Below are 25,157 nucleotides of genomic sequence, written 5' to 3'. Positions count from 1 at the left end.
GCAAAGACTGTATTGATAGGGAAATTTGTAGCTCTAATGCCTACATTTGAAAAAGAAGAAGAGATTTCAAATTAAAAACCAAATGTTACAATTGAATGATCTAAAAAAAGAAAAGCACACTAAAACCAAAGTGGGCAGAAGGAGGAAATCACAAGGAATAGAATGGCAATAAGTGGAATAGAGAATTAAAAAAATACAAAGAATCAATGACACCTAAATTTGAAAATATTATATTCAGATATTTTTGAAAATATCAATAAAGTCAACAAATCTTTAATTTTCCAGAAATAAAAAAGATGTTAGCAGGATAGTATGAACAGCTGTACATCAAGAAATTTGATACCTTAAAGGAAATGAATAAATTCCTAAAAACATCCAGACTACCTACAATGTCTCAAAAATAAACATAAATCTAAACAGAGCAATAGCAAGTACAGAAATTGAGTAAGTGGTCAAAAATTCCCCAAAAAAGAAAAGCTCAGGATAAGATTTCCTCACTGATGAGTTTTACCAAGCATTCTAAGAAGAATGAACACCAATACTATTTTAATATTTTCCAATTGAAGAGTAAGGAACATTTTCTCACTCATTCTATGAGGCAAACATCAACCTAATAGCAAAGTCAGATAAAAATACCACAAAAAGGATAAAGATAGCACAAAAAAAAAAAAACAGATAAAAAATCTGGACTTCCGGAGAAGATGGCAGCTTAGTAAGACGCACAGGTCTTAGTTCCTCCTCCAGAAAAGCAACTAAAGAAACAGAAACAATACAAAACAGCTCCCGGAGCCACGACAGAGACCAAAAAGGCAGCATACCCCATTCTGGAACGGCTGAACGGGCAGGGAGAATCTGCTGTGGTGAGATACCCGAGGGGCGCGCGTTTTCCCGGCCGGGTGACTGGCGACTGGGGTCCCCTCCACGCACGTGGCTCCCTGGTCTGACTGGGAACGTTGGATAGCGGGGCCCTCCCGCCACGCTTGGCGTCTCGGGCCAGCTGGGCAATTTGGACCGGCACTCCCCCAAGCCGTGGCAGCCGGCGACGCTCCCCCCCCCATGCGCGGTTTCCCGGGCCGACTGCGAGATTCGGATTGGCAAGTTAAAGGAGCCACAGCATCTTTTACTGGTGGGCCCCGCAGACAGACGAGCGCCACGAGTGCCACCTACTGGGCAGGAAAAGAAAAACAGAGCCCAGAGATTTCACAGAAAAACCTTTCAACCAGCCGGGTCCCACACCCAGGGAAATCTGATCAAATGCCCAGACACCAGCAGAAAATAATGGATGACGCTCAGAAAATTGAAGATATGGCCCAGTCAAAGGAACAAACCAATAGTTCAAATGAGATACAGGAACTGAGACAACTAATGCTGAATATACGAACAGAAATGGAAAAACTCTTCAAAAACCAAATCAATAAATTGAGGGAGGACATGAAGAAGACATGGGCTGAACAAAAAGAAGAAATAGAAAATCTGAAAAAACAAATCACAGAACTTATGGGAGTGAAGGACAAAGAAGAAAAAATGGAAAAAACAATGGATACCTACAATGGTAGATTTAAAGAGACAGAAGCTACAATTAGTGAACTGGAGGATGGAACATCTGAATCCCAAAAAGAAACAGAAACTATAGGGAAAAGAATGTAAAAACTTGAGCAGGGGATCAGGGAACTGAATGACAATATGAAGCGCACAAATATACGTGTTGTGGGTGTCTCAGAAGGAGAAGAGAAGGGAAAAGGAGGAGAAAAACTAATGGAAGAAATTATCACTGAAAATTTCCCAACTCTTATGAAAGACCTAAATCTACAGATCCAAGAAGTGCAGCGCACCCCAAAGAGAATAGACCCAAATAGGCGTTCTCCAAGACACTTACTAGTTAGAATGTCAGAGGTCAAAGAGAAAGAGAGGATCTTGAAAGCAGCAAGAGAAAAACAATCTGTCACATACAAGGGAAACCCAATAAGACTATGTGTAGATTTCTCAGCAGAAACCATGGAAGCTAGAAGACAGTGGGATGATATATTTAAATTACTAAAAGAGAAAAACTGCCAACCAAGACTTCTATATCCAGCAAAATTGTCCTTCAAAAATGAAGGAGAAATTAAAACATTTTCAGACAAAAAGTCACTGAGAGAATTTGTGACCAAGAGACCAGCTCTGCAAGAAATACTAAAGGGAGCACTAGAGTCAGATATGAAAAGACAGAAGAGAGAGGTATGGAGTAAAGTGTAGAAAGAAGGAAAATCAGATATGATATATATAATACAAAAGCCAAAATTGTAGAGGAAAATATTATCCAAACAGTAATAACACTAAAAGTTAATGGACTGAATTTCCCAATCAAAAGACATAGAATGGCAGAATGGATTACGACCCAGCAATACCACTGCTAGGTATCTACTCAAGGGACTTAAGGGCAAAGACACAGACGGACATTTGCACACCAGTGTTTATAGCAGCATTATCTACAATTGCAAAGAGATGGAAATAGCCAAAATGTCCATCAACAGACGAGTGGCTAAACAAACTGTGGCATATACCTACGAGGGAATATTATGCAGCTTTAAGACAGACTAAACTTATGAAGCATGTAATAACATGGATGGACCTAGAGAACATTATGCTGAGTGAGTCTCGCCAAAAACTAAAGGACAAATACTGTATGGTCCCACTGATGTGAACCAACATTCGAGAATCAGCTTGGAATATATCATGGGTAACAGAGACCAGCAGGAGTTAGAAACAGGGTAAGATAATGGGATATTGGAGCTGAAGGGATACAGACTGTGCAACAGGACTAGATACAAAAACTCAAAAATGGACAGCACAATAATACCTAAGTGTAATGTAACTATGTTGGAACACTGAATGAAGCTGCACCTGAAATATGGTTTTTTGTTTGTTTGTATCTTTTGTTTTTGTCTTTTTCTTTTTCCTTTTTTATATATATATATTTTTATTAGTATTATTATTTTAATTCTCTTCCTTGTATTAACATTCTATATCTTTTTCTGCTGTTTTGCTAGTTCTTTTCCTAAATCGATGCAAATGTACTAAGAAATGATGATCATACATCTATGTGATGATACTAAGAATTACTGAGTGCATGTGTAGAATGGAATGATTTCTAAATGTTGTGTTAATTTCTTTTCTTTTTTTGATTAATAAAAAAATGCAAAAAAAAAAACAGATCAATATTCCCTATGAATCTAGATGCAAAAATCTTCAACAAACTACTAACAAATGGAATTCAAAAGCACATTAAAGGATTTGCACACCATTTATGGTTCATTACAAGAAAGTCATAAATGTAATACACAACATTAATAGGACAAAAAAAAAAGGAAACATGATCATCTCAATGCAGAAAAGGGAATTTATCAAAATCCATCAACCCTTCTTGATAAAAATGCTCAGAAAACTAAGGCTAGAATGGAACTTCCTCAACATGATCAAGGGCATATATGAAAAACCCATGGCTAACATCATGCTCAAGGGTAAAATATTGAAAGCTTTCCTCCAGAGATCAAGAATGAGACAAGAATGCCCACTGTCACCACTGTTACTTAATACTGTACTGGAAGTGCTAATCAGAGCAAACAGACAAGAAAAATAAATAAAAGAAACCAAATAAGAACAAAAGAAGTAAAACTTTCCCTATTTGCAAGTGACATGATTCAATATACATAAAATCCTGAAAAATCCACAATAAAGCTACTAGAGCTAATAACGCAATTCAGCAAAATGATGGATACAAGATTAATATGTAAATATCAGTAGTATTTCTATTCAATAGTGATGAACAATCAGAGAAGAAATAAAGAAAAAAACAATTTTCAAGAGTACTTAAAAGAATCAAATGTTTAGGTACAAATCTAAACAAGGACATAAAAGACTCAACTTAGTTACAAAATATTGCTCAAAGAAATAGAAATAAATGGAAGGACATTAACCATATAGTTATAGTTAACAGTACAATTTTAATATTCTTTCATCAACTGTAACAAAGTTTCACACTAATGCAAAATGTTACAAACGGGAGGGTATATGGGAATTCTGTATATTTTACATGATTTTTTTCTGTAAACTACAAAATCTCTAATTAAAAAAAAAATGTAAAGAAAGAGACATTTCCAAGATTGCAAAATATAGTTCCAGGAACCATTTTAGAAAATGGAAAACAGTAAGTGGAGGAGAGGATACTAAGAGTGGGAATACTGGTTCTTTGTTGATAGAAATGTAAAATGGTGCAGCCACTATGGAAAAATTTTAGTAATTCCTCAGAAAGCTAAGTAAAGAATTACCAAATGACCTGGTCATTCCACTTCTGGATATTTTCATCCCAATGTTCATTGAAGCATTATTCACAATTGCCAAAAGATGAAAGCAGCCCACATGACCATCAACTGATGAATGGATAAACAAAATATAGTATATACATACATTGGAATATTACACAGCCATAAAAAGGAATGATATTCTGATAAAAGCAACAACGTGGATGAAATCTCAATGATGAAGACATCATGTTGAGTGGAATAAGCCAGACACAAGGGGACAAATGTATGATCTCATTTAAATGAGTTATTGAGAATAAGTAAATTCATAGAGTCAGAAACTAGAACACAGGTTACTATGGTCCAGGTAACCATAGGGAATGGAAAGTTAATGCTTACTTTGTTTAGAGTTTCTGTTTGAGGTAATGGAAAAGTTTCAGTAATGAATTGCAGTGACAGTGGCACAAAATTTTCAGTGTAATTAATATCAATGGATTGTATATTTGAAAGTGGTTAAAATGGAAATCTTATTTTGTTTATATGTTACCAGAATAAACAATTTAAAAACAGAATTGTACCATCCAAATAATGAACCCTAATGTGAACTATAATTAGTAGTATAATTATAGTAATACTGTTTCATCAATTATAACAAAGATACAACACTAATGCAAAGGGTCATTAACAAGGACAACTGTGTATATGTGGGAGGGTATATAAGAACTTTGTACTTTCTGAATGATGTTTTGTAAACGTGAACTTCTCTAGTTTTATATATATATATATATATATATATCTTTATAATGTAAAATTATGTACAGAGCATATATAACAATGACAACATATCTTAGCAAAACAACGCAACCATGAAAACAATGGAGCAACATCTTAAAGTACTAAAGAAAAAACATCAAACCAGAACTCTATACCCAGTGAAAATACCCTCACAAACAAAAAGGGAAATAGGGATGTTTTCAGGCACATAAAAGTAGAAGTAATTCTTTTCCAGCTGATCTACACTAGAAGAAATATTAAAGTAGGTCCTTCAGATAGAAGTATATGACTCCAGAGAGAAATGTGGATCTAAACAAAGGAAGGAAGGACACCAAAAATGGTAATTAGGTAGATGAACATATATTTTCCTACTATTTAAACATTTTAAACAAAAATAAGAACAATGTATTGGGAGGCTTATAAGTAAAAGAAAATCTATGACAAAAATGGAAAAAATTGGCAAGTGGAAAGAAATAGAATCATACTATTGTCAGTTTTCTATACTAAGTGTGGGGTGGTATAATAGCACTTCTAGAATCATTGCCATTAGTTTAAGATGTATGCTATAAACCAGAAATGAATCATTAAATATCAAAACAGAATTATAGGTAATAAGCAAATGAGATAAAAGAGAATCATAAAAATTTCAATTAATCCAAAAGAAGGCACAAAAAAGGGAGAAGAGAAAAAGAACAGATAGAAAAAGTAAAAAACAAATATGAAGATGGTAGATTTAAACCTAACCAAATCAGTAGCAGCAGTAAATGTCAATGGTCTGAATAACTAAATTAAAAGGCACAGATTGTTATAGTGCAGAAAAAAGTGAGATCCTATATAATGACACAAATAGGTCAAATGGGAAAGAATGGAAAATTACATAATTCGCTACCACTAATAAAAAGAAAACTGGGGTGGATTTTTTAATATCCAGCAAAAGAGATTTCTTACCAAAGATCAAGAAGTTCACTTTATAATGACAAAGGAGTCAAAACACCAGGAGTATATAACAAGTCTAAATGTATATATACCTTAAAAGCAAGCTTCAAAATACATGAAACAAAACTTTAAGGACCTGAAGGAAAAATAGGCAAATCCACAAAAATAGTCATAGGTTTCAACAGCTTTCACTCAAGAATTGATAGAACAAGTAGACAGAAATCATTCAGGATATAGAAAAATTGTACCACACTATCAATCAACTTGGCCATTTGACATATACAGAATTCCCCAGTCAACAAAAAGAACAGACATTCTTTTCAAGTGCATTTGACATACGTGCCAACAGACACCAAATTCTAGGCTATAAGTTAGACGTCAATAAATCTATGAAGATTTAAGCCATGCAGAGTATAATCACCAACAATAGAACTAAATGAGAAATGATGAACAAAAGTTCTCTGGTCAATCTTCAAATAGTTGAAAATATAACAATGCACTACTAAATAACATGATTCAATTAATAAAACAAAAGGGAAATTAGAAATTGTACTAAAATGAATGAAAATGAAAACCAACCTATCAAAAATTTTAGGATACACCAAAGCAATACTTATGGGAACATTTAGAGGATAAAAGCCTGAATTAGAATACAAGAAAGATTTCAAATTGATGGCCTCAACTTGCACCAGTGAACAACACAGAAAAAGAAGAGCAAATTAAATGCAAAGTATTCAGAAGAAAGATAATAATAATGACCACAGAGGAAATCAGTGCAATCGAAAACAGGAGAGAAAAATCAAATAAACCAAAAGCTAATAAGAAAATGTACAAACCAATTTTAAAAAACAGGCAAGATAACTGAAGTGACACTTCACCAAGGAAGACATATGGAGGGAAGATATATTATCCAGGTATAAAGGAAATGCAAATTACAACCATAATGAGATACCATTACATACATATTAGAATGCTTAAAATTAAAAGGCCTAATTATACCTAGTATTGATGAAGATGTGGAGAAACTGCAACTCTGATATACTGTTGTGGGACTGTACAATAGTTCAGTGGTGCAACCCTCCTAGGTATTTACCCAGGATAAATAAAAGCATATAAGTACATACAAAGACTTGTACATGAATGTTTATCACAACTTTATTCATAAAAGCCAAAAACTAGAAACAACCCAATAGGTAAATATATGAACCAAATGTAGAATATGCATGTCATCTACAACATACATGCTTCTCAAAATAATTATGTTGAGTGACAGAAGGAAGACAAAAAGTGTGCATGTTATGTAATTCCATTTATATAGACTGTAGAAAATGCAAACTAAACTGTAGTGACCGAAGATCTGTGGAGGAGGAAGGAGAGACGGGAGGCAGGGACTACAAAGAGGCATGAGAAAATCTTCCCAATGATGGACATGTTCATTAACTTGATTGTGGCAATGTTTTCACAGGTATATATATGTGTCAACATTTATGAAATCGTACCATTTATAATGTGCATTTTATTGTATTTTAATAAGACAAAAGATAAATGTTCCTGAGAAGTCTCCATTAAAAATGGGTGGATCCCACAGAAATATAGGTCTTACATGGTCCATTAACCTTATGACACACTTACAATCTAATCTGGAAATGAGCTATTAGAAAGGCAACTCAAGCATGACTAGATATTGATGTTTTAGCGGCAAAACCATTGGTCTGTGTCATTGGCATTGCTGTACTCTACAAAGCAAATCATCCAACTTTATACTCAGTAAAGACCATTTCATTTCAAATAATGGAAAAAAGTGGCTCATAAGTATTTCAATTTTTCTTGAATTGGCCCTAATGAATAGGAAAAAAAAAGTTACTGGCCACTGCTGTAGACCTATCTCTGTTCTCTCCAAGCCCACTAGCCTGTCCAGGCCCCTAACCCCCCAGGGCCCTGCCAGGGGACTGGTTAATTCAATCATGAGGTGTTAATGCCTTCACATTCCAGAACACTGACAATGCAAAACCCAGTTTTGAAGTTGGTACATTCTTGTACCAGCACAAATTTGTTCATCTGTAAAATTTCCAGCTCCAGTGCATAGAACAGCTCAGCTCATAAGGGTGACCGCTGGAATTTGGTAGGCTTCTGTCAGATAAACTGACGCAATGAGCATAATTGAATAATGTTTATTAAGGAAAAAGTGTTAGATATATTTTTAAAAATACAGAGAAAAAATGTACTGAACAAATGCGCACCCATCACCTACCCCTTATCTTATTTTTCTGCCTTTCTTCCCAGAGGTAACCTCTATTCTTAAGACAGTGTACGTCCTTTATGCTATTCCTACAAAAGAATGTATATCTGTGAATGTATTCCTAAACAAGATACAGTATTTCTTTGCATGTTGTTTACCTTTGTATCTATAGTTTAATATTATAAATATATTTTCAGGTTGTATACATTAAAAAAAAAAGGATGGATCCTACCATTATTTGAAAACATGCAGTCAGGACACAGTTTCCAATGCTATTTAAATCAGAAAGATATCTGGTTAAAAAGAGATGAGTCAGTAAGCACTCTGGTAGTCCTGAGCACCACAGCATAGTAACTTGTTTTTCACATTTGTAAACCAACTAGCATTGGCACCCAAATATGGAGACAGTGAAATAATATTCAATGTACCTGCTTTCTTTCCTACTGTTTCGATTCTTAAGCTTCCTAACTTGATTCAAACTTGTCCAAACCTATGGAATCTCGACTAGGTGTCACATATTGGCAAAAGCACATCTATAACTTATTACATTAAAAGAACATTTTCTTGATTTCTTTCATGCTAAAGCAAAATTGATCATTATAAATAGTCTTTTAGAGCTGGGGCTCAGGGAATAATAACTACAGACATGTCTCCAAACTCAATTCAAACTATCTTAATAAATGATATTGCATTATATTCAAGGAATCAATATGTTTGGATAAACTGAATATAGTCTTCAAAGTTCAAACACTCACATACAAAATTAATACATATTTTAAATATGCCATGTTTCTAAATTTCCACCTATTTTTATAAAACACAAAAACCACCCCTTTTAGTCAATGTAGTGATCAGCGGTTTGAAAAGACATTTTTCCTTAATGATTCATATCTTCGCACAACATAGCATACCATAGTAACTACTAATCTTTGAAGTAGTCATTATGTCAGCGCAAACCACATATTCAAATTACCACAACAAAGGACATTGATAAATTATTTAGACTCAATTTATTAAATAGGAATACATTTTATAGAAAAAAATCATATTAATAGTGGTTTCTAAGTTTAGATTTCCTATTTGGTGAGGGTGTGTTTATTGGTTAAAAAAAAAAATCATTAAGTCAAAGTGTACAGCCACCCCAATGAATGCAATTCAATCTAACCAAAAGACAAATAGACTTTAGCCATAATTTAGTAATTATTAAGTGCCTATAAGTATTAGCACTGAGATGCGTATCCTCATGTTAAAATTAGAACTAAGGGATAGAGAAATAGGAAAAATCCTCATTAAAATAACAATAAAAAGAGAACATCTATATAGTATCATAACTATGTCTAGTTATTACTCCAAAATTCCTCTTTGTCACTCAAAGCCTAGTCTTTAAAATTCCATCTATTATGCTTATTATTCAGGAAGCATGCTAAACCCCCAAAATATCTCTTTAAATAATATTTATAAAAGACACTTTACAGCTCTGCCAATCACCATTTGTATTAACCGATCAAAATAAATATTTAAGGGGCACTGGTGGAAAATAATTGTCACTATATAGGTCAGTTCTCTTATTAATAATAATTAAAACTGACATTTACATACCACCATTTGTTCAGCTATTTCATATTGAGTTTTCAAACATTTATTCATTAATACTCCCAATATTTCTATGCATTATTTGGCAAACATCCATCTCCATTTTACTGATTTATAAAGCAAAGCTGTAACTCATAAAATAACATGAACCTACAGAGTCTATGTTTTCTAGCTCACAGTCCATTCCTATCTGCTAGGAGGAGGAGAAGAAAATAATACATCTAGCATGAAATAGTATGACTACGTAGATGGAATGTGAAATACCCAATTGGCATTTGGGTCTTATCTATTCCCACCTTTTTATATGCGATCCAGTCAAACACCCTGTCAATATCTGTTGCCTGGAGCACTTCCTGTGATACTGGATGGGAACTGGCCAAGCCGTCAAGCAGCATCACTTCATGCAGAACATCCGTCAGAAACCTCTGCTTTTCCTGCAATAAAGTAGATGGGGCATATCATATGGGATTCATAGCTATGACAGAATGTGTGTGACAACGTAAACACAATGTATGTCACCTAATTGATGATGCTCACCAGTCTTACATGGCAACACCCAAATCTCTTTAGCAAACACAGTAAATAAAATGCTCCTTAAGTTGCCTTGAAATAAAGTGGTCGATCTGCGCAATGTGAAGCAAAATCGATAGATTACAATGGGTTCTAAATAGATTAAAAACAAAACAATTTTAATAGTAGTTAAAACTAATGTGGGTAGTGCGCACATACTGAAAGCGAATAAAATACAGGCTTGTTTGTGAATTCTACATCAAGACCACAGCTCAAGGCCAAAGTAACCTTTATAGTAAGTGCAATACAAGAATTTGAACGAAATTTCAGGGGTGAAAGCACTATTTTGCATTTATACCATTTATCTCTAATACCATTTGAACCATTCATTCTTTCTGTCTTCATCTCCATGTTCCCACGTTCCCACTCTTTTTCCCTCTCTCCATCTTTCTCTCACATACACATATATTTTCTGAGATAATTTCAGAGTCCACAGCAGGTAACAAAAGGCACTATTGACCCAAACTATAATATTTGTGTATGTACATGTGAATTCAGGAGAAGGAACATAAAGTAGATATCAATAGGTATTATTAATCTATTACTGTTAAGTAGTGAGAACAGACAAAATCATAAGACTTCTGTGCATTTTTGCACCATAAGTGCTCACTCTGTTAAAAGTTGATTTGGCTCTTGAAATGCTGACTCTTGCACCGAGCCCAACACAGCGTGCGAAAATCTAGCCATCCTCAGGGAAAACCAACTAAGGCTCCCAGTCCCCCAACCAACAGCTACTGCTGAGTTCGCAGCCAAGAACCAACATCCATTTGGCAGCCGTCTGAGTGAGCTGGCTTAGAAGAGGCTCCTCCAGCTCCCTTCCAGCCACCTCAGCTGACTGCAAACTGAACAGAGATTAGCTGTCCCTTTCAAGCTCTGCCCAGATCAGGTTACTCTTCTGCCTCTGATACAGAATTAGATCCTGAGGTTGAATATTTAGAGGACATTATCATGATAATGGTTTCAGTTACAGAAAAATTTTATGGACAAGTACTACCAGGAATTTGAAGACATGAAAGAGAATAAACTCACCTACACACCCACTTTTTTTTTTTTTCACATGGGCAGGCACCAGGAATCGAACCCGAGTCCTCTGGTATGGCAGGCGAGCATTCTTGCCTGCTGAGGCACCATGGCCCACCATACACACCCACTTTTAACGAGTATATTTCCTTAGAGTAAAAGTATATTGAGGAACCGCTGTTGGAGAGGATTCTTGGATTTAACATGACAGCTTTCACAACAACATTACAGCACCATAAAGATGAAGTGGCCGGTGATATATTTGACTTGTGGCTCACAATTACAAATTCCCTGCTTTTTAAAGAAATGTTTCCCAACTACGGAGCAGAAAAAGAAGGCTAGGGATTGGACTTAAGCAATGGTGGCTTCGTTGTACAAATCATCTTCCACGTCAGTGGCCCAAAACAATCTGAAGCACTAGCCCCCACCAGACGGTGGTATGGGTTTGTTACTGGCACAGCAGGCTGGGTGAGGCTTCCGTTAACGCCAACAAGAGAATACAGCTTGCAAAGACTGACTGTTCTGTGGTTTTTCATTAACGTTAAGTATTGATGGGTCAAAAAGAAAATCCCCTGACCCTCCCAGGACGTGTTTCTCCTCAACCACCTTCTTGGATTCAGTAACCTTAGTACTCTTAGAGAAGACACCTCTCAGATGCTTCTGGAAAACCCTGCCCCCAGCATAAATGGGATGTCAACCATGTCCTTGTGGAGTAATCCACCATTACGAGTCCTCTCTGACCCGAGTACCACAGCTGTGGTACAAATCTCCTGTGCACACTTTCACTTTTATCAGAGTTGCAGTCCTTCTGCCTGAGTGGTCCAGTTGTGTGGATTTCTTACTTGAGGGTGTTTTATGTAGGGTGTCACTGCCTCTGTCTTGAGATTTCTGGAGCTCCTGTAATTAGAACTAGTCTTAGGCATGGCAACTAACTGAAAGAGATGTCCTTTACCTGAAAGCTATATGTGAAACTCAGCTTGTGCTTCCATCCCTTTTATTACTGTTTTCTGCTGGTCCTGATGGAGTCCTGCTGTGTTTCTAGAAGCCTGTTGCTTTTTTTTTCAAAATATTTTTGTATGTGAATGCCCAGACTAACCTCGTGGATCTAATCTTGAAATTTCAATGATTACCCACTTAAAGATCAAAGTATTATATTCATGTGCTTTTTAGATTTTAGTGCTACGAAGACAAAAAATGATTCCTACACTGATGTTCCTAACCCACTGGGCACCGATGCATGGGAGCCGTGTGCTGAACAGAGACCAAGAGGTATATTCTCTTCTTACAGCATGCTAAGTGTGCTTGTGTAGGTTTGCTTAAAATCCTTTTGGTATAAATCAATTGGTTATGTTCTCTGTTCGGATGAGTGTGAGGTTAGTAGAAAATATGACTTTTCAAGCTCTGCAACTCCTTCTTCATGTCAAATCTCTTCTACCAAGATGGCATTTCACTGCTCTAGCTCAGCATGAATAGGAGGCAGCAAACAGTTTTCACGGTCATTTGTCTGGCTTTGGTTTAGTAAAATGTTTGATACAGCACTACTGACCAGAAAATGTGTATGTCATGTCCCTAGAAAGAAAAAACATAATTTAATTCTCAAAAAGTGTACTTTTTTAAATGATACTTTTTATTGTTCAATATATATAAAAAGAAAAGGAAAAAAAATCAATGATTTTCAAAGTACACCTAAACAAGTAGATACAGAACAGATTTCAGAGTTTGTTATGGGTTACCATTTCACTATTTCAGATTTTTCCTGCCAGCTGCTCTAAAACAATGTGTTCTGTTGAAAAAAAAAAGTTTAAGTAAAAATTTAAAAATCTGTATTCACTTTCAAATTTTTTTTTTTAGAAAAGCCGATTTGTTTTGTTAGACATGAACAGTAAACCAACTGTTCATGTTGCTTTTGTTTTAAGAACCTCTCCTTGAAAGAAACAGCTTGGGTTTCGTAACAAAAATGCTGGCAGCTACTAGCCCTCCTGGCCTCCTGCCTTCATTGAAGGAAGGATGAAAGAAAAAAAAAGTTGAAAGAGATAAAAAGGGCTAAATAGCCCCTTGATAGTAGGGACCTAGGGAGTTTCATTACAGAGATTAAAGACTGCAAAGCTTCTGTTGCTCCAGCTAATTCTGAGCTCACTCCTGGAGCCGCCTAGCTTTGAGTCAGAGATGAAGTGAGCTATTTCTGAGCGAGTTGTAATTTCAAGCTGAGAGTTCACCAATACTTGATTTAAAGAAACGGAAACAGAGAATATATACATGCTAAGAAAAGGATAGCTAACTGGGGCATACACGTATGTTTCTTTAAGTTACGTTTTAAAGAAACATTTTTGCTCATTTGCTCAATAGGTTAACATGTTTAATCAACAGTTTGGTTAAGAACCATTGAGCTTTTCAGTGAAGGGTTTATATTCTAATATCTTATTTTTGTCTATGGGCTTTATATCTAATCTCATCAATCTTTTACTCCTCTAAGAGTTTCAGAGCAATGGACAATGCTCTCTCCAAACGACCACGTAGCAATGACGGAATCAAACCACACTCTGAATACCAATGGCTGCTCCAGGCCCTGGGAGGACACAGAGATGTTCAAACTTAGACTGGATTAAGTCACAAACAGGACAAAAATGTATGCACTCTTTCTTCTCAGATTGAATTCCTTATTCAAGATGAATTCAGGAGAACAGAGTCAGTCCTTATAGTTTAATTTTTAAGAATAAAAAGATTACTATTTACTTTGCTCATTTCAAGTACACAAAAGTGGCAATGAGATCCTAGACAAATGGCTTGGACTCACAGAATAAGGGAAAACCATGTGTCAATTTCAAAAATACAAATGTCAATGTACTTTTAAGCAGGTATCCTGTTACTCATGCAAATTTAAAATGCACATTAAAATTATTTGATATTGGAATTAATGTAATAGGCAAAACTATGAAATGTATATACATTTACTTCAACTTGACCAGCAAATACCTTTATTTGTAAGAAGTACCAGTTAAAGATGTAATTACCATTCTGAAGATAAAATGATAAATCAACTCTTCACATAATGATTTCCTGCTCTATGACATGTCAATCAAGCATCAAATCTGAAACCACTGCATAAAAGGAACTATAAATTACGTTTTATTGAAATCCTAATTGTAATATTTTGCAATAAATATATATTGAACAATATGAAATTTCTTATTTTGATAGAGATGTGATTTTTAAATGATATATAGTAAATATCTAAATAACCTTCAAAATGAAATCTAAGCTAAATATCAAGAGAAAATGTTCATGTTTAAGAGCACATAATTTATAAGTCAGATATTGCTGCATGCTTCTGGAGATATACTAAAACAAACCTCTGCCTAGTCAGTAAAATTCAGTAAGAAGTGTCTAAATTTACAACTGTTAATTCATTAGCAAAAAATTCATCTTCTACCTTTTGGGCGAGAAAGAAATCGAATAATTTAAAAAAAGTTCATATAAAAAAATTGAGAGGAGAAAAGGAAATTAAAAGTCTGGCATGAGGATATTTGCAAAACCCAGAAGAGAGAATACCTTACATTGAGAAGTAAAAAGGAAAATTCTAGCCAGAGGCAAACTCAATTTAGCAGAACTGAAAAGAGTTTCCAGCAGAGAAGCTACTAATATTTTATAAAAAAACAGTGTCACCGTAAAATAAGAAATTAAGCTTACAAGTCCCAGGTTGGGGACCTATTACCATCATCATCATCATTACCATCAGCAGCAGCAAAAATATGATTAATTGCCTACTGTTTACTTGGAACCATGAAAGCTTAAAAATGAAGTTAAAGAAACCCTGGCCTTACTGTGAGATAGGAAGAACAACAAAATAGTTGGCCAGAGTGAATTAAATAATAGTATTCTCTTACAGACTAGAAATGCTAAAAAATTTTTTTTTAAAAAACACACACTCTAAAACAGAATTATTCAGAGAATGCTTAACAACAGAGGTGGAATTTGATCTTACCCTTGAAGAAACTTTAAATTTTGGTGCGTGTGTATAGGTATAGTGGTTTGAAGTTGTATGTACCCCAGAAAACCATGTTCTTAAATCTAACCCATCCCTGTGGCTGTAAACCCATTGTAACTAGGAAATTTTGATGATGTTACTTCAGTTAAAGTTTGACCCACCTGAATCAGAATGGGCCTTCATCCTCTTACTAGAGTCCTATATAAGAGAATGAAACTCAGACAGAGAAAAGTCATGGGAGCAAGAAGTTGAAAGAAACAGAAACTGGGAAAGAAGGGAGGGACCAGTAGGCACTGCCATGAGCCTTGTCAAGTGGCAGAGAAGCCAAAGATCGCTGACAGTGGGATTACAAGCATTGCCTTGACAATCACTTGATTTGGAACATTCTCTCAGCTGCAAACCATAAACTAATAAATTACCATAGTTTAAGCCAACCCATTTCATAATATCTTGTTTAAGCAGCCTGGGAAACTACAACAGTAAGGAATATGTATTTATGGTGCATATTCAATAATTAGTTTCGTTTAACTGCATAGTTTAAGGTCACCCATGATACACCAAATTACCACTGCCACAAAAGTAGCAAAATAAGGTAAAATGGAGAATTTTGTAATCTTATTAAGAAAAGATTTAATGGTAACAGTAATAATAAGTCCAACTACCCTAATACATGCACTACTTAGAGCTTTTGATTACGTGCATGCGTTTAAATAGTTCAAATAATCTTGAATATATCATTTTGTATTCTACTATTCTCAAAATTACATTATTTTTGAATCTGGGGGGAATAATGAAAAGGCATTTCAGAAAAGTGAAAAATGTGAGTAAACGCACTGAGGTGAGAATTAAGCCTATGGACATGAAAAAAGCCACTGTTATTTTGTTCATCCATTCATTCATTTAATAAATATGGTTTAAATTCCAATGCTATGCTAGATACTGTATTACATTTTGGGAACAGATAACTAAAATCTGATTCCTAATCCTTAAAAAAATCGAGTGGAAAATAAAAGTACAAGAGAAATACAGATAAACAGATAACCATATTTTTTGATAGATGCTATGAAAACACAGAGGATAAAATGATTAATTATTTCAGAAGATGCTTCCTGAGGAGACGACATTTAACTGGATCACTGAAGGATGAGGGGCTATTTAGATGAATGAGGTAAACAGCTAAAAAAAAGGGCAATGGAAATATGAGAAAAAAAAAAGCCACTATGTTTGAATCGTAAATTATCAGGTTGAAAATCTGGTCTCAATAAATAGAAAGAGGCAGGAATAATGACGCAATAAATTAGTGGCTTCAGAAAATTAGCTTATCTGTGGTGTATAAGGTGGCTTGATGTATGTGGAGCTGGGAGACAGGATTTAGCTATTGTACAAGAGGGGATGTGGTGTTGATGTATTAGAACAAAACATTGATGAAGGACAGTTAGATCTGAGAGATATTTTGAATGAAACAATCGGCCAACACAGATGTCTTGGTCTCCTCAGTGGATGACTGAGAGGAAATACTCAAAGATGTGGCTTTTAGACTCATGCGATTTAAAAAATGGGAAGCTATTAACAGAAATGGGGATATGGGGAAAAGGTTTAATTTGGAGGATAAGCTAAAAAGATCAGTTTTAGACATGATGCAAGGAAAGTGACATTGAACATGCCAAAGAGAAGTGCTTCTGGCAACTGAACATAAAAGTCTGGCTCTAGGATGAGGAGTAAGCACTAAAAATCTTTTGTCAGTAAATAATAGTTTGCAGAGAAATATAAATGATTCTCAGAAGGAACCCACTCTTTTTTTTTTTTTTTAAAGGGAGGAAGGGAAGGAAAGACAGAGAGAAGGAAGGAAGGATGGGAGGAAGAAAGGGAAACATCTTTAAACATTTTCTTGTTTTATTATATTTTGTTTGTTTGTTTGTTTGTTTTTTACATGGGCTGGGGCCGGGAATCGAACCGAGGTCCTCCGGCATGGCAGGCAAGCACTCTTGCCCGCTGAGCCACCGCGGCCCGCCGAACCCACTCTTTTTAAAACTTACTTCTTACAATATTAGCATTTCGTGTACTGGCATTTAGTATATCTGACTGGAATTATTAAGAATTATGATCATAGAATAATATGCCTGAGAAATTATATTCCTTGATGTCTCAAAATGGTTTCTGTCTGATCATAACAGACTGAGAGGTTAAAAGAGAATGTGCCTGGTCTACCCACAGTCACTATTGAAAGGTAGGAAAATCTGCAAGTTTCTATAGGGAGATTGACTAATTGTAGCGAAGAGCAGTATTGGGCAGGAACTTTGATTCTGTTACCAAAGAAAGAAAGAAAAAAATCAGATATGGGAGCTAACATTGAACACATTCAAGTAGAGGTGAGGCATTGATAGGCATGTAGAGATGGAGGGAACAAAAAAACATTCTTAGCAGAAGATCAGGGTTAGATCATAGCAAACACCAGGACTCAATTTCCTAGGAGGATGTATGATTCAGTATTCCTAGGAGAAAAGAAATGCATACTGCTGCGAAGTTGATGAAAGAGTACTAGATTGGAAGAAACATGCCTGTCATTCACTAACTGTATGACCTTGATCAAGTTACTTAACCTTTTCAAACCTCAACATCCACACTTGTAAACATATGTTGCCGTGAATTTTAAATAAGAGGATTTGTTCTACAAATATTTATGCAGCATCTTCTATATCCAGATGGTACGCTTGGTTTTGAGGGTAGAAATATACAAAGATATGAACCTTACCTCAAAGATTTCATAGCATTACAAGGAAAGACAGATGAAAACAAATATTAAAACACAATGTGCTATATGTAAAAATAGAAGTAGGTTCAGGGTATACTGTGACTACCCAGAGAAGGCTCTGGTTTGTTCTACCTGGGAAAGTGCAACAAAATCTTCTGAGGTGATAGTTTGAGTTGAATCATTAAAGGTGATTTGAGTCTTCTAGCAGTATGTGGCAGCGAAGGGCATTCAAGGCAGGAAGAAATATGCGAAAACCTCAAACAACACAGACTATTTGGGGGACAAGGCTTGAATGGGAGATACGAGAATACCTAGCCTTGCATAGTTGACATTTTTTGTGTGTGTGTTCTCCATGATTTATTCAAATCATGACAAAGTTTAAATCAGAGGAATATAATCAAGTATTCTATCAAGAAAGTCAACTGTATTGGAGGAAACATCCATCAGATTTCATTCATATCTTCCAGTGATGTTATCTCTATAAATTTGCAATTATTGTCTTTTCTAAACACAAAACACAATGCCACATTGGAGAGATGAAAATATTTGAACTCCAAGTCTTCTATCACATTAAGAAGAGCATTACTCTGACACTTTATGTCACCTTAATTTTTTTAAGCTCAAAAATGTCTAAAAGTATATTATACTTTACTCAGTTGAAAGTTGGTTGATTTACCTGTGAAATAATATATCGTCATATACCTGACTAATATTTTGCAAATGGCTAAAACATACTGACAGAAGAAGTAAAACTAAAGAGCTAGTAAAAGTAAATGTTGCTTTCACATAGCCATGTACTTTAAAAATTAACATTTCAGAAGCTCATGTTTAAAATACAAGTGCCCAAGATATAAATATCCACTTTCATGTGCAGTTGACTAAAGCAGTCCATTATATTAAAGGTAAACTGTGTAAACACACAAAGATATGTTTGTGTGTGTATATATATATAATATATTATATATATAAACATTATAGAACAATTTAAAAATAATTACCATTGACACATATAATGAACAAAGCACTACACTGAAAATTTACCTCTGTATTTGTTTACAGAACTTATCACAGAAAGTGGTGGATGAACAGAAGATTCCAGGAAGATCTCTATTAATATAATAGCATTCTGTGGCCTCATATAAGCTTTATAATAAGTAACTGGAATAACATGCTCTGTAAAATATGATTTCTTTTTAAATATCAATCCTATCTGGTCTACTGCCAAGCCAAAAATTATTCTAAAATGACTCCCTAATCAAGGCATAAACTAAAAATTCAAGTATATTTCTATAAGAATATTTTGAATGCTCTTATAAGCCTCAAAGAACCCCAAATAATTCATTGCACACATTTTTATGAGGTTTTCTACTCTTAAACACTACTAACAGAGAAATTGGGTTAAATTTTAAGTATGACTGCATCCTTCAGCTGCCTTATATTCTGGTTGTAACATCCAAGCTGAATGTGTCACATTTCATATTATCCAAAATGTGATGCAGCGAAGGAAAAATGCAAAGATGGACTATAAAATTTGCATTATATGCCATTGAATTCTGAACCTTCTGCAGACTTAAGAATCTATTAAGTTCCTATTAATTATGATAATCCTGGGTCTTACAGAGCAATCCCAAATTGCCTAAATAACGTCAGTCACGGTAATAATTATGAACAGGTTGTCGAATTAAATACGTCATTCTGAATCTAGCCCCCAAAATCACTGTGAACAATTACCATATGCTGTGTGCTTTTATATAACCCTCTTAAATCATACATGTCATTTGGCTTCCCTTTACTTTGGAAGGCTTCTTGATACCTTTCCCTCTGTTTTCCTTTGTCTGTTTCCTTTAGATAATGTAGGTTCACATACTTTTAATCTCAATATCATTTTCAAGTTCAATGAATTAATTCCTAATATAGACATGGGAGCTGTGAAACTCTTTCATAAATTATCTTTTGATCTTTATTTCATGATTTTTCTTATTTTTCAGCCAGACTTTATTATAGAACACTTCATATATGCTGCACTTCAGATTAAATGCAGTGAAATGATGGTAAGACGATCTCTGACACAGCCTAACCCTCCCTTGTCTAGTGGGTAAAATATACTACCTGTCCTTTGCTAGTTAACACAAATTCATTCCTATCCATGTTTAAGTTCTCTGAAAGATGATATCTCCTACAAATTTTCATCTTTTCAATAATCCTATTTCTACTTAGGCACAAAGGATATTTCCCTCCATCTCAATGTTCAATTTTTTGACAAGCTGATAAGACATTTCAATAAAGTCAAATTTGCCAATCATTTCTGCTATTTCCAAAGGTCATTTCTTACATCCATAACAAGGAGTCTCCCATATTTTGCAGACACAAATAATAGGCTAACAGAGGTACTCTTATAAGTCCATTGATAAAATGTAATTCAAAGTATTTTTCAATGCATATTGGCGAATCATCTTAAACAGATCCCATTTCTGTTTAAACAGAAACTTGCTCGTGCCTTATCTGGGAAGAATTCCAAGGATGATCTTAGAATCAACTCCTAGAAGTTATTAACATGGTCACCAAGTGGCTACCTCATTTTATGTCATTTTAATTTGTGAAATAAATACTAATTCAACAACCTTAATTCTGTAACAATTCTTACAAGCTTGACAAGAATTTTCACATTGCCACATCATAGAAATATTTTTCTTTCCAATGAAAGAAAAAAAAACATTATTTTTTCAAACTTAAAATATTTAATAAAACAAAGCAAAAGCTCTAGAACAAATGAACACATAAAGTATATCATAAAGCCCAGCAAATTAACCAGTTCAAAAAGGAAGTTTCATGTTTGTCCCCATATTTACGTGCATGTGTGTGTATATGTGTGTATGTATGATTCCATCTCAAAAGTAAGCTATTATATATTTATAAAATGATTGTATAATTAGTGGAGAAAAACTTCACCATTCAGAATCCAACATCTGAACTACAAGTCCATTTACAAATTACAAAGACATTAAAATATCAGCATACTGGAATCATTCAGGAACAGATTCGGTGTTTTTAAATATATGATGTGCAGGCAACTCTTTTCTCTCGCTAATTTTTAATATATAGGTTGTAATATGCTGCATTGGAAAACAATTTTTGGACCCTCCTCTGTAATACAATTACACCTAATAACCTAGTAGTAGCAATAATATTGGTAATAATAATAAAAGAAGAACAAAAACTTTCCTTAAAACTATCCTGTGGCATGAGTAACATAGGTATTGTCATGCATATTTAGAAGAAATTAGACTATACAGCTGGTAAATGGCCGAGAGCCAAAACTTTACTTCATGGAATGGGTAAAAAGAGGAATTGAACTTAATCTAGGCAGACATGAAAATAATGCCTGACAGAAAATAATTAAATTAAATTGGTAAAACAGATCTGTGAGACTTTCAGAGCAAAAATATTTTATAATCATCTGCGCTTTTCCCCAACCCAAAGTTAGCAAAAAAAAAAAAAAAAGGGCATCCAATAAACATTCGTTAAATAATAAAAAATGAATGATTCAATATAGATTAATCCATGGAAATATTTTGTAAACTACAAACCAAAAATACTATGAACATGCTTAGTCATAAATAGAAAAACAGTATCTTAGGAAAGCCAAATTATTTTCAGAACTAGTCAGTGAAAAACCTGTCAGCTCTCAAAAGGAGCCAAATATTTCAAGAAAATCTCTTTGTTTTCTTAGCAAGGCAACAAACTTTGTTGATAGAGTTATTTTTAAAATTTATTAGTCATCACCAGTAGTGTGTAATGTTTCAAAAACCCTTTAAATTGGTCCATTTACATGGATGGTTAGGATGAGAATGTAATTAACGTTGATTTTTGCTCTGAAGGTATACTGATCTTAACTTTAATCGGACAACTTGAGAAATAAATAAAAATATTTAGGTGAAAATATCCCCACCACTAACCCCATCACTATCCATAACCAAAAGAGAGAAAATTTGATTTTTCAAGCACTTATATTCCTGGCAAAGCTGTAAACCTTAGAAAAAGAAGCAGGACCCAAAAGCCGAACTGATCGTAGCCAAAAGATACATAACACCTAAATGAAAACAAATGAGCATTGGAACGAGGTAAATTTGAGTTAACATTAGAGCATATATTTAAGCCACATAGTATAAAAATAATAACAGGAAGTTGAAAGTCCTTATTGTTTCATGATTGGGTTAGTCTTCTGAGACCTGCTGTGCCAAATTTTACTTTGTGCTCTATAAGCAAAACAACTTCTGACAGAGGCAAGGTTTTTCAGCTAGAGTCAAATATCCCTTCCTGGCCCCATACACACAAACAATAAAAAGCCTTAAGTGCCATCCACGTCTACTAAATGAAACCACCACACTAAAGGTAAAATTACAGTGCATATAAGAAATTGATATATTTTCCATCATGCTAATAATACCATGAGGATTTCTCCTTAAAACTTAACATAATGGAGGACTTATTTTAGGTGCCCAATAATTTTTTAAATTAATATGTAAAATGAATGAATGAAGTATGAATGAATGGAATGGCAAAAATGTGGCAGCAATCTATTGAACTATATAAAATTTGTGACCTAGTATACTGTTAAGAGCATCTTAACAAAGACATCAGAGAACTATAAATAAAATATGAACAGCAGAAAAGAAATGGATTAAAGGAATTATTCAGAAGCTGGTTGGTGTATTTGAAATACATTCTTAGAAAAAGTAATATTCATATGCCTTAATGTTTAAAGACAAATATGACAAATATGACAAAAGATGAGGCTCTGATCATTAGAAAGAATTTCATCAATTTCAGGGAGATGTAAAAGTTAAAGATATAAATAGTTTCAAAAGTGTACTTAAATTTGTGAATGGTAAATCCATGGAGATTTGCTCAGCTCATTGCAAAGCATGCCTCATGCATGAGGAAAGCTGTCTGAATGATGGGCTGAGCCAGTTTGGGCCTCTTAAACTCTTAAGAAAAATGATAGTAGAAACCATAAGTGCTCTCAAATAACAGAATAATGTACCTGATTTTTTCACAGTAAGTTTAAATATATATATAAAATAGTACATAGCAAATGTTAATATGTCTAATAGTACATAGCAAATGTTACATGTCTGTTTTCAGAAGCAATTGAAAAGCAACTGTTTCAGAAGCATCTGAGGCACAAGCTTCGTCAACTTCAAATTATCTTTTTTTTTAAATTGCTTTTTCTTCAAAGGTAGCTCTTTATACATTTTTGGATTTGTATCACTTGAAATCACTTCTTTCATTCTTGACATCTTTGACTTGTAACATCTGAACAGTGTCAAAGTAACACTAAGGAAAAGAAAAAAAAGTCCTATAAAGTATCATGGACTAAGACAGCCAATCCTTGCTTAAAAATGGAGTTGTTTTTAAAAATATACTGATTAAGGATGATTAATAATGAGAAAATTATTGTGTTTGTTAAATGTACTGTATGATTAAGGATGATTAATAATTATAAAATTAATGAATTATTCTTTGGTTGCCTACTCATTTCCCAGCTTTCATTTTTGGTTGTGTTCTCATTAAAAGTTTTGCAAAGAAAATATTTTTAACATTTCTGGGAAACTACTGAATAATATCAAGATTGAGCAATTTATATATTTTAGGAAGATAAACATTTTTCCAAGGAGTGGTGACAGGGGCAGATAAAATAGTGGAATAATCTACTGTTGCCAATAATACATATTTGAGAACAATGATGCCTAAGAAAATATTTCATGATTTTGGTACCAATTTTTGGAATTTACATTTTTTGGTTTATCAAGTGATGCCTGACTTGTTTAGCAAGTTGGAGTAATTTGCTTACAAACAGTTCTTATTTGAAAGGGAAATGAATAGGTTAATTTTCCTTGCAATATGAGAAAGAATGGCCTTGTATTATTGTTAAGCTCCGGTTTCAGTAAGAGTTTTCTTAGAAAATGTCTAATCTTGTCAATTTATTGGTTGGTTTTGAAAATCCTAAGGAAATGTAGAGAGACCTTGACAAAATGCAAACTTGAATATGGTCATCTGAAGAAATACTTTATTCTGCAGGGAATGCACATTTATCTTTTATCTGTAGGTTTAAAGTATATGAAACCTTAAGCACTTAGTATCTTTCTGAAAAGAAATGGCTTTGCTTAAAAAAAATATCATCCATTAAGGCATGGATAAAATTTTCAATTTTCAGCTGTGTTCTAAATTAAGAAAATTCATATAAAAAAAAGTAAGGTACTGTGAATGAAATAAATCTCTTACATACATACCTGAATATATTGAAATATATGGGGCTATGTAGGAATAATAATAAATCAGTTTGTTTTCCCTTCCTTTTCTAAAGATATCTTAGTAAAAGCTAATCTTCCACCATAAGGAGTAAATGAAGCAAGTTTACATTTTCTGAAACTCAAATAACACCTATTGGTAATATTTCAGCCCCTCAAAAGTCTCTATTTCTCAAACAATTTTGGAGCCAAAAGTTTGATTTATATAAAAGAACTAGAAGTATAAACAAAACCAAAAGTATGAATGAATTAATTATTATTCACTGTTGTAGTTTTATACCATAAACATTTGTGACATAAACTTTTAAATCAGTTAATATATTACAAAACTAACAAAGAAATGCCCTGCCTCCATTCTTCCTTCTGAATGATGCCCTTAATAGGATAAATAGTACATCAAAGGGATATTTTGTAAAAAGCACAGAATGAGTCTCAAAATGAAAGCAAATACAAATACAAATAGTTAGTAGTAGTCTCAGTGAAAGCTAATTTACTGGGCTGGCACAGGAGGCACAGTTTCTGTTTTAACTGATACTCCTTGCTAGAATCTTTAATACCTCGTCAGTCATCACTGGTTAGGATCTCAATCTTGAACCTGCTTCTTAGCTCTGACATCCTTTTTGGATTATCCTAATTTGTACACTCTTTGAGTTTAAGACTAAATTCTCAGTGCATTGGCCATAGGCACATTAGAATT

The 25,157-nt window shown here is 34.1% G+C and overlaps 1 protein-coding gene and 1 pseudogene across 1 annotated transcript in view; one reads left to right on the top strand and one right to left on the bottom strand.

Moving 5' to 3' along the window:
* Positions 1 to 25,157, bottom strand: part of TRHDE (thyrotropin releasing hormone degrading enzyme) — a 421,292-nt gene that overhangs the window by 170,840 nt on the left and 225,295 nt on the right. Inside the window, exon 6 of the mRNA XM_077111449.1 lies at positions 10,119 to 10,256. Coding sequence (XP_076967564.1) covers positions 10,119 to 10,256 — 138 coding nt within the window. The remainder of the gene's footprint in view (positions 1 to 10,118; positions 10,257 to 25,157) is intronic.
* Positions 10,352 to 11,833, top strand: LOC143690333 (ADP-ribosylation factor-like protein 2-binding protein pseudogene; annotated as a pseudogene).

Source organism: Tamandua tetradactyla, chromosome 7 (genome assembly GCF_023851605.1).
Source record: "Tamandua tetradactyla isolate mTamTet1 chromosome 7, mTamTet1.pri, whole genome shotgun sequence".
In the NCBI taxonomy this organism is placed as follows: Eukaryota; Metazoa; Chordata; class Mammalia; order Pilosa; family Myrmecophagidae; genus Tamandua; species Tamandua tetradactyla.
This window is presented reverse-complemented; position numbering and strand designations above follow the sequence as displayed.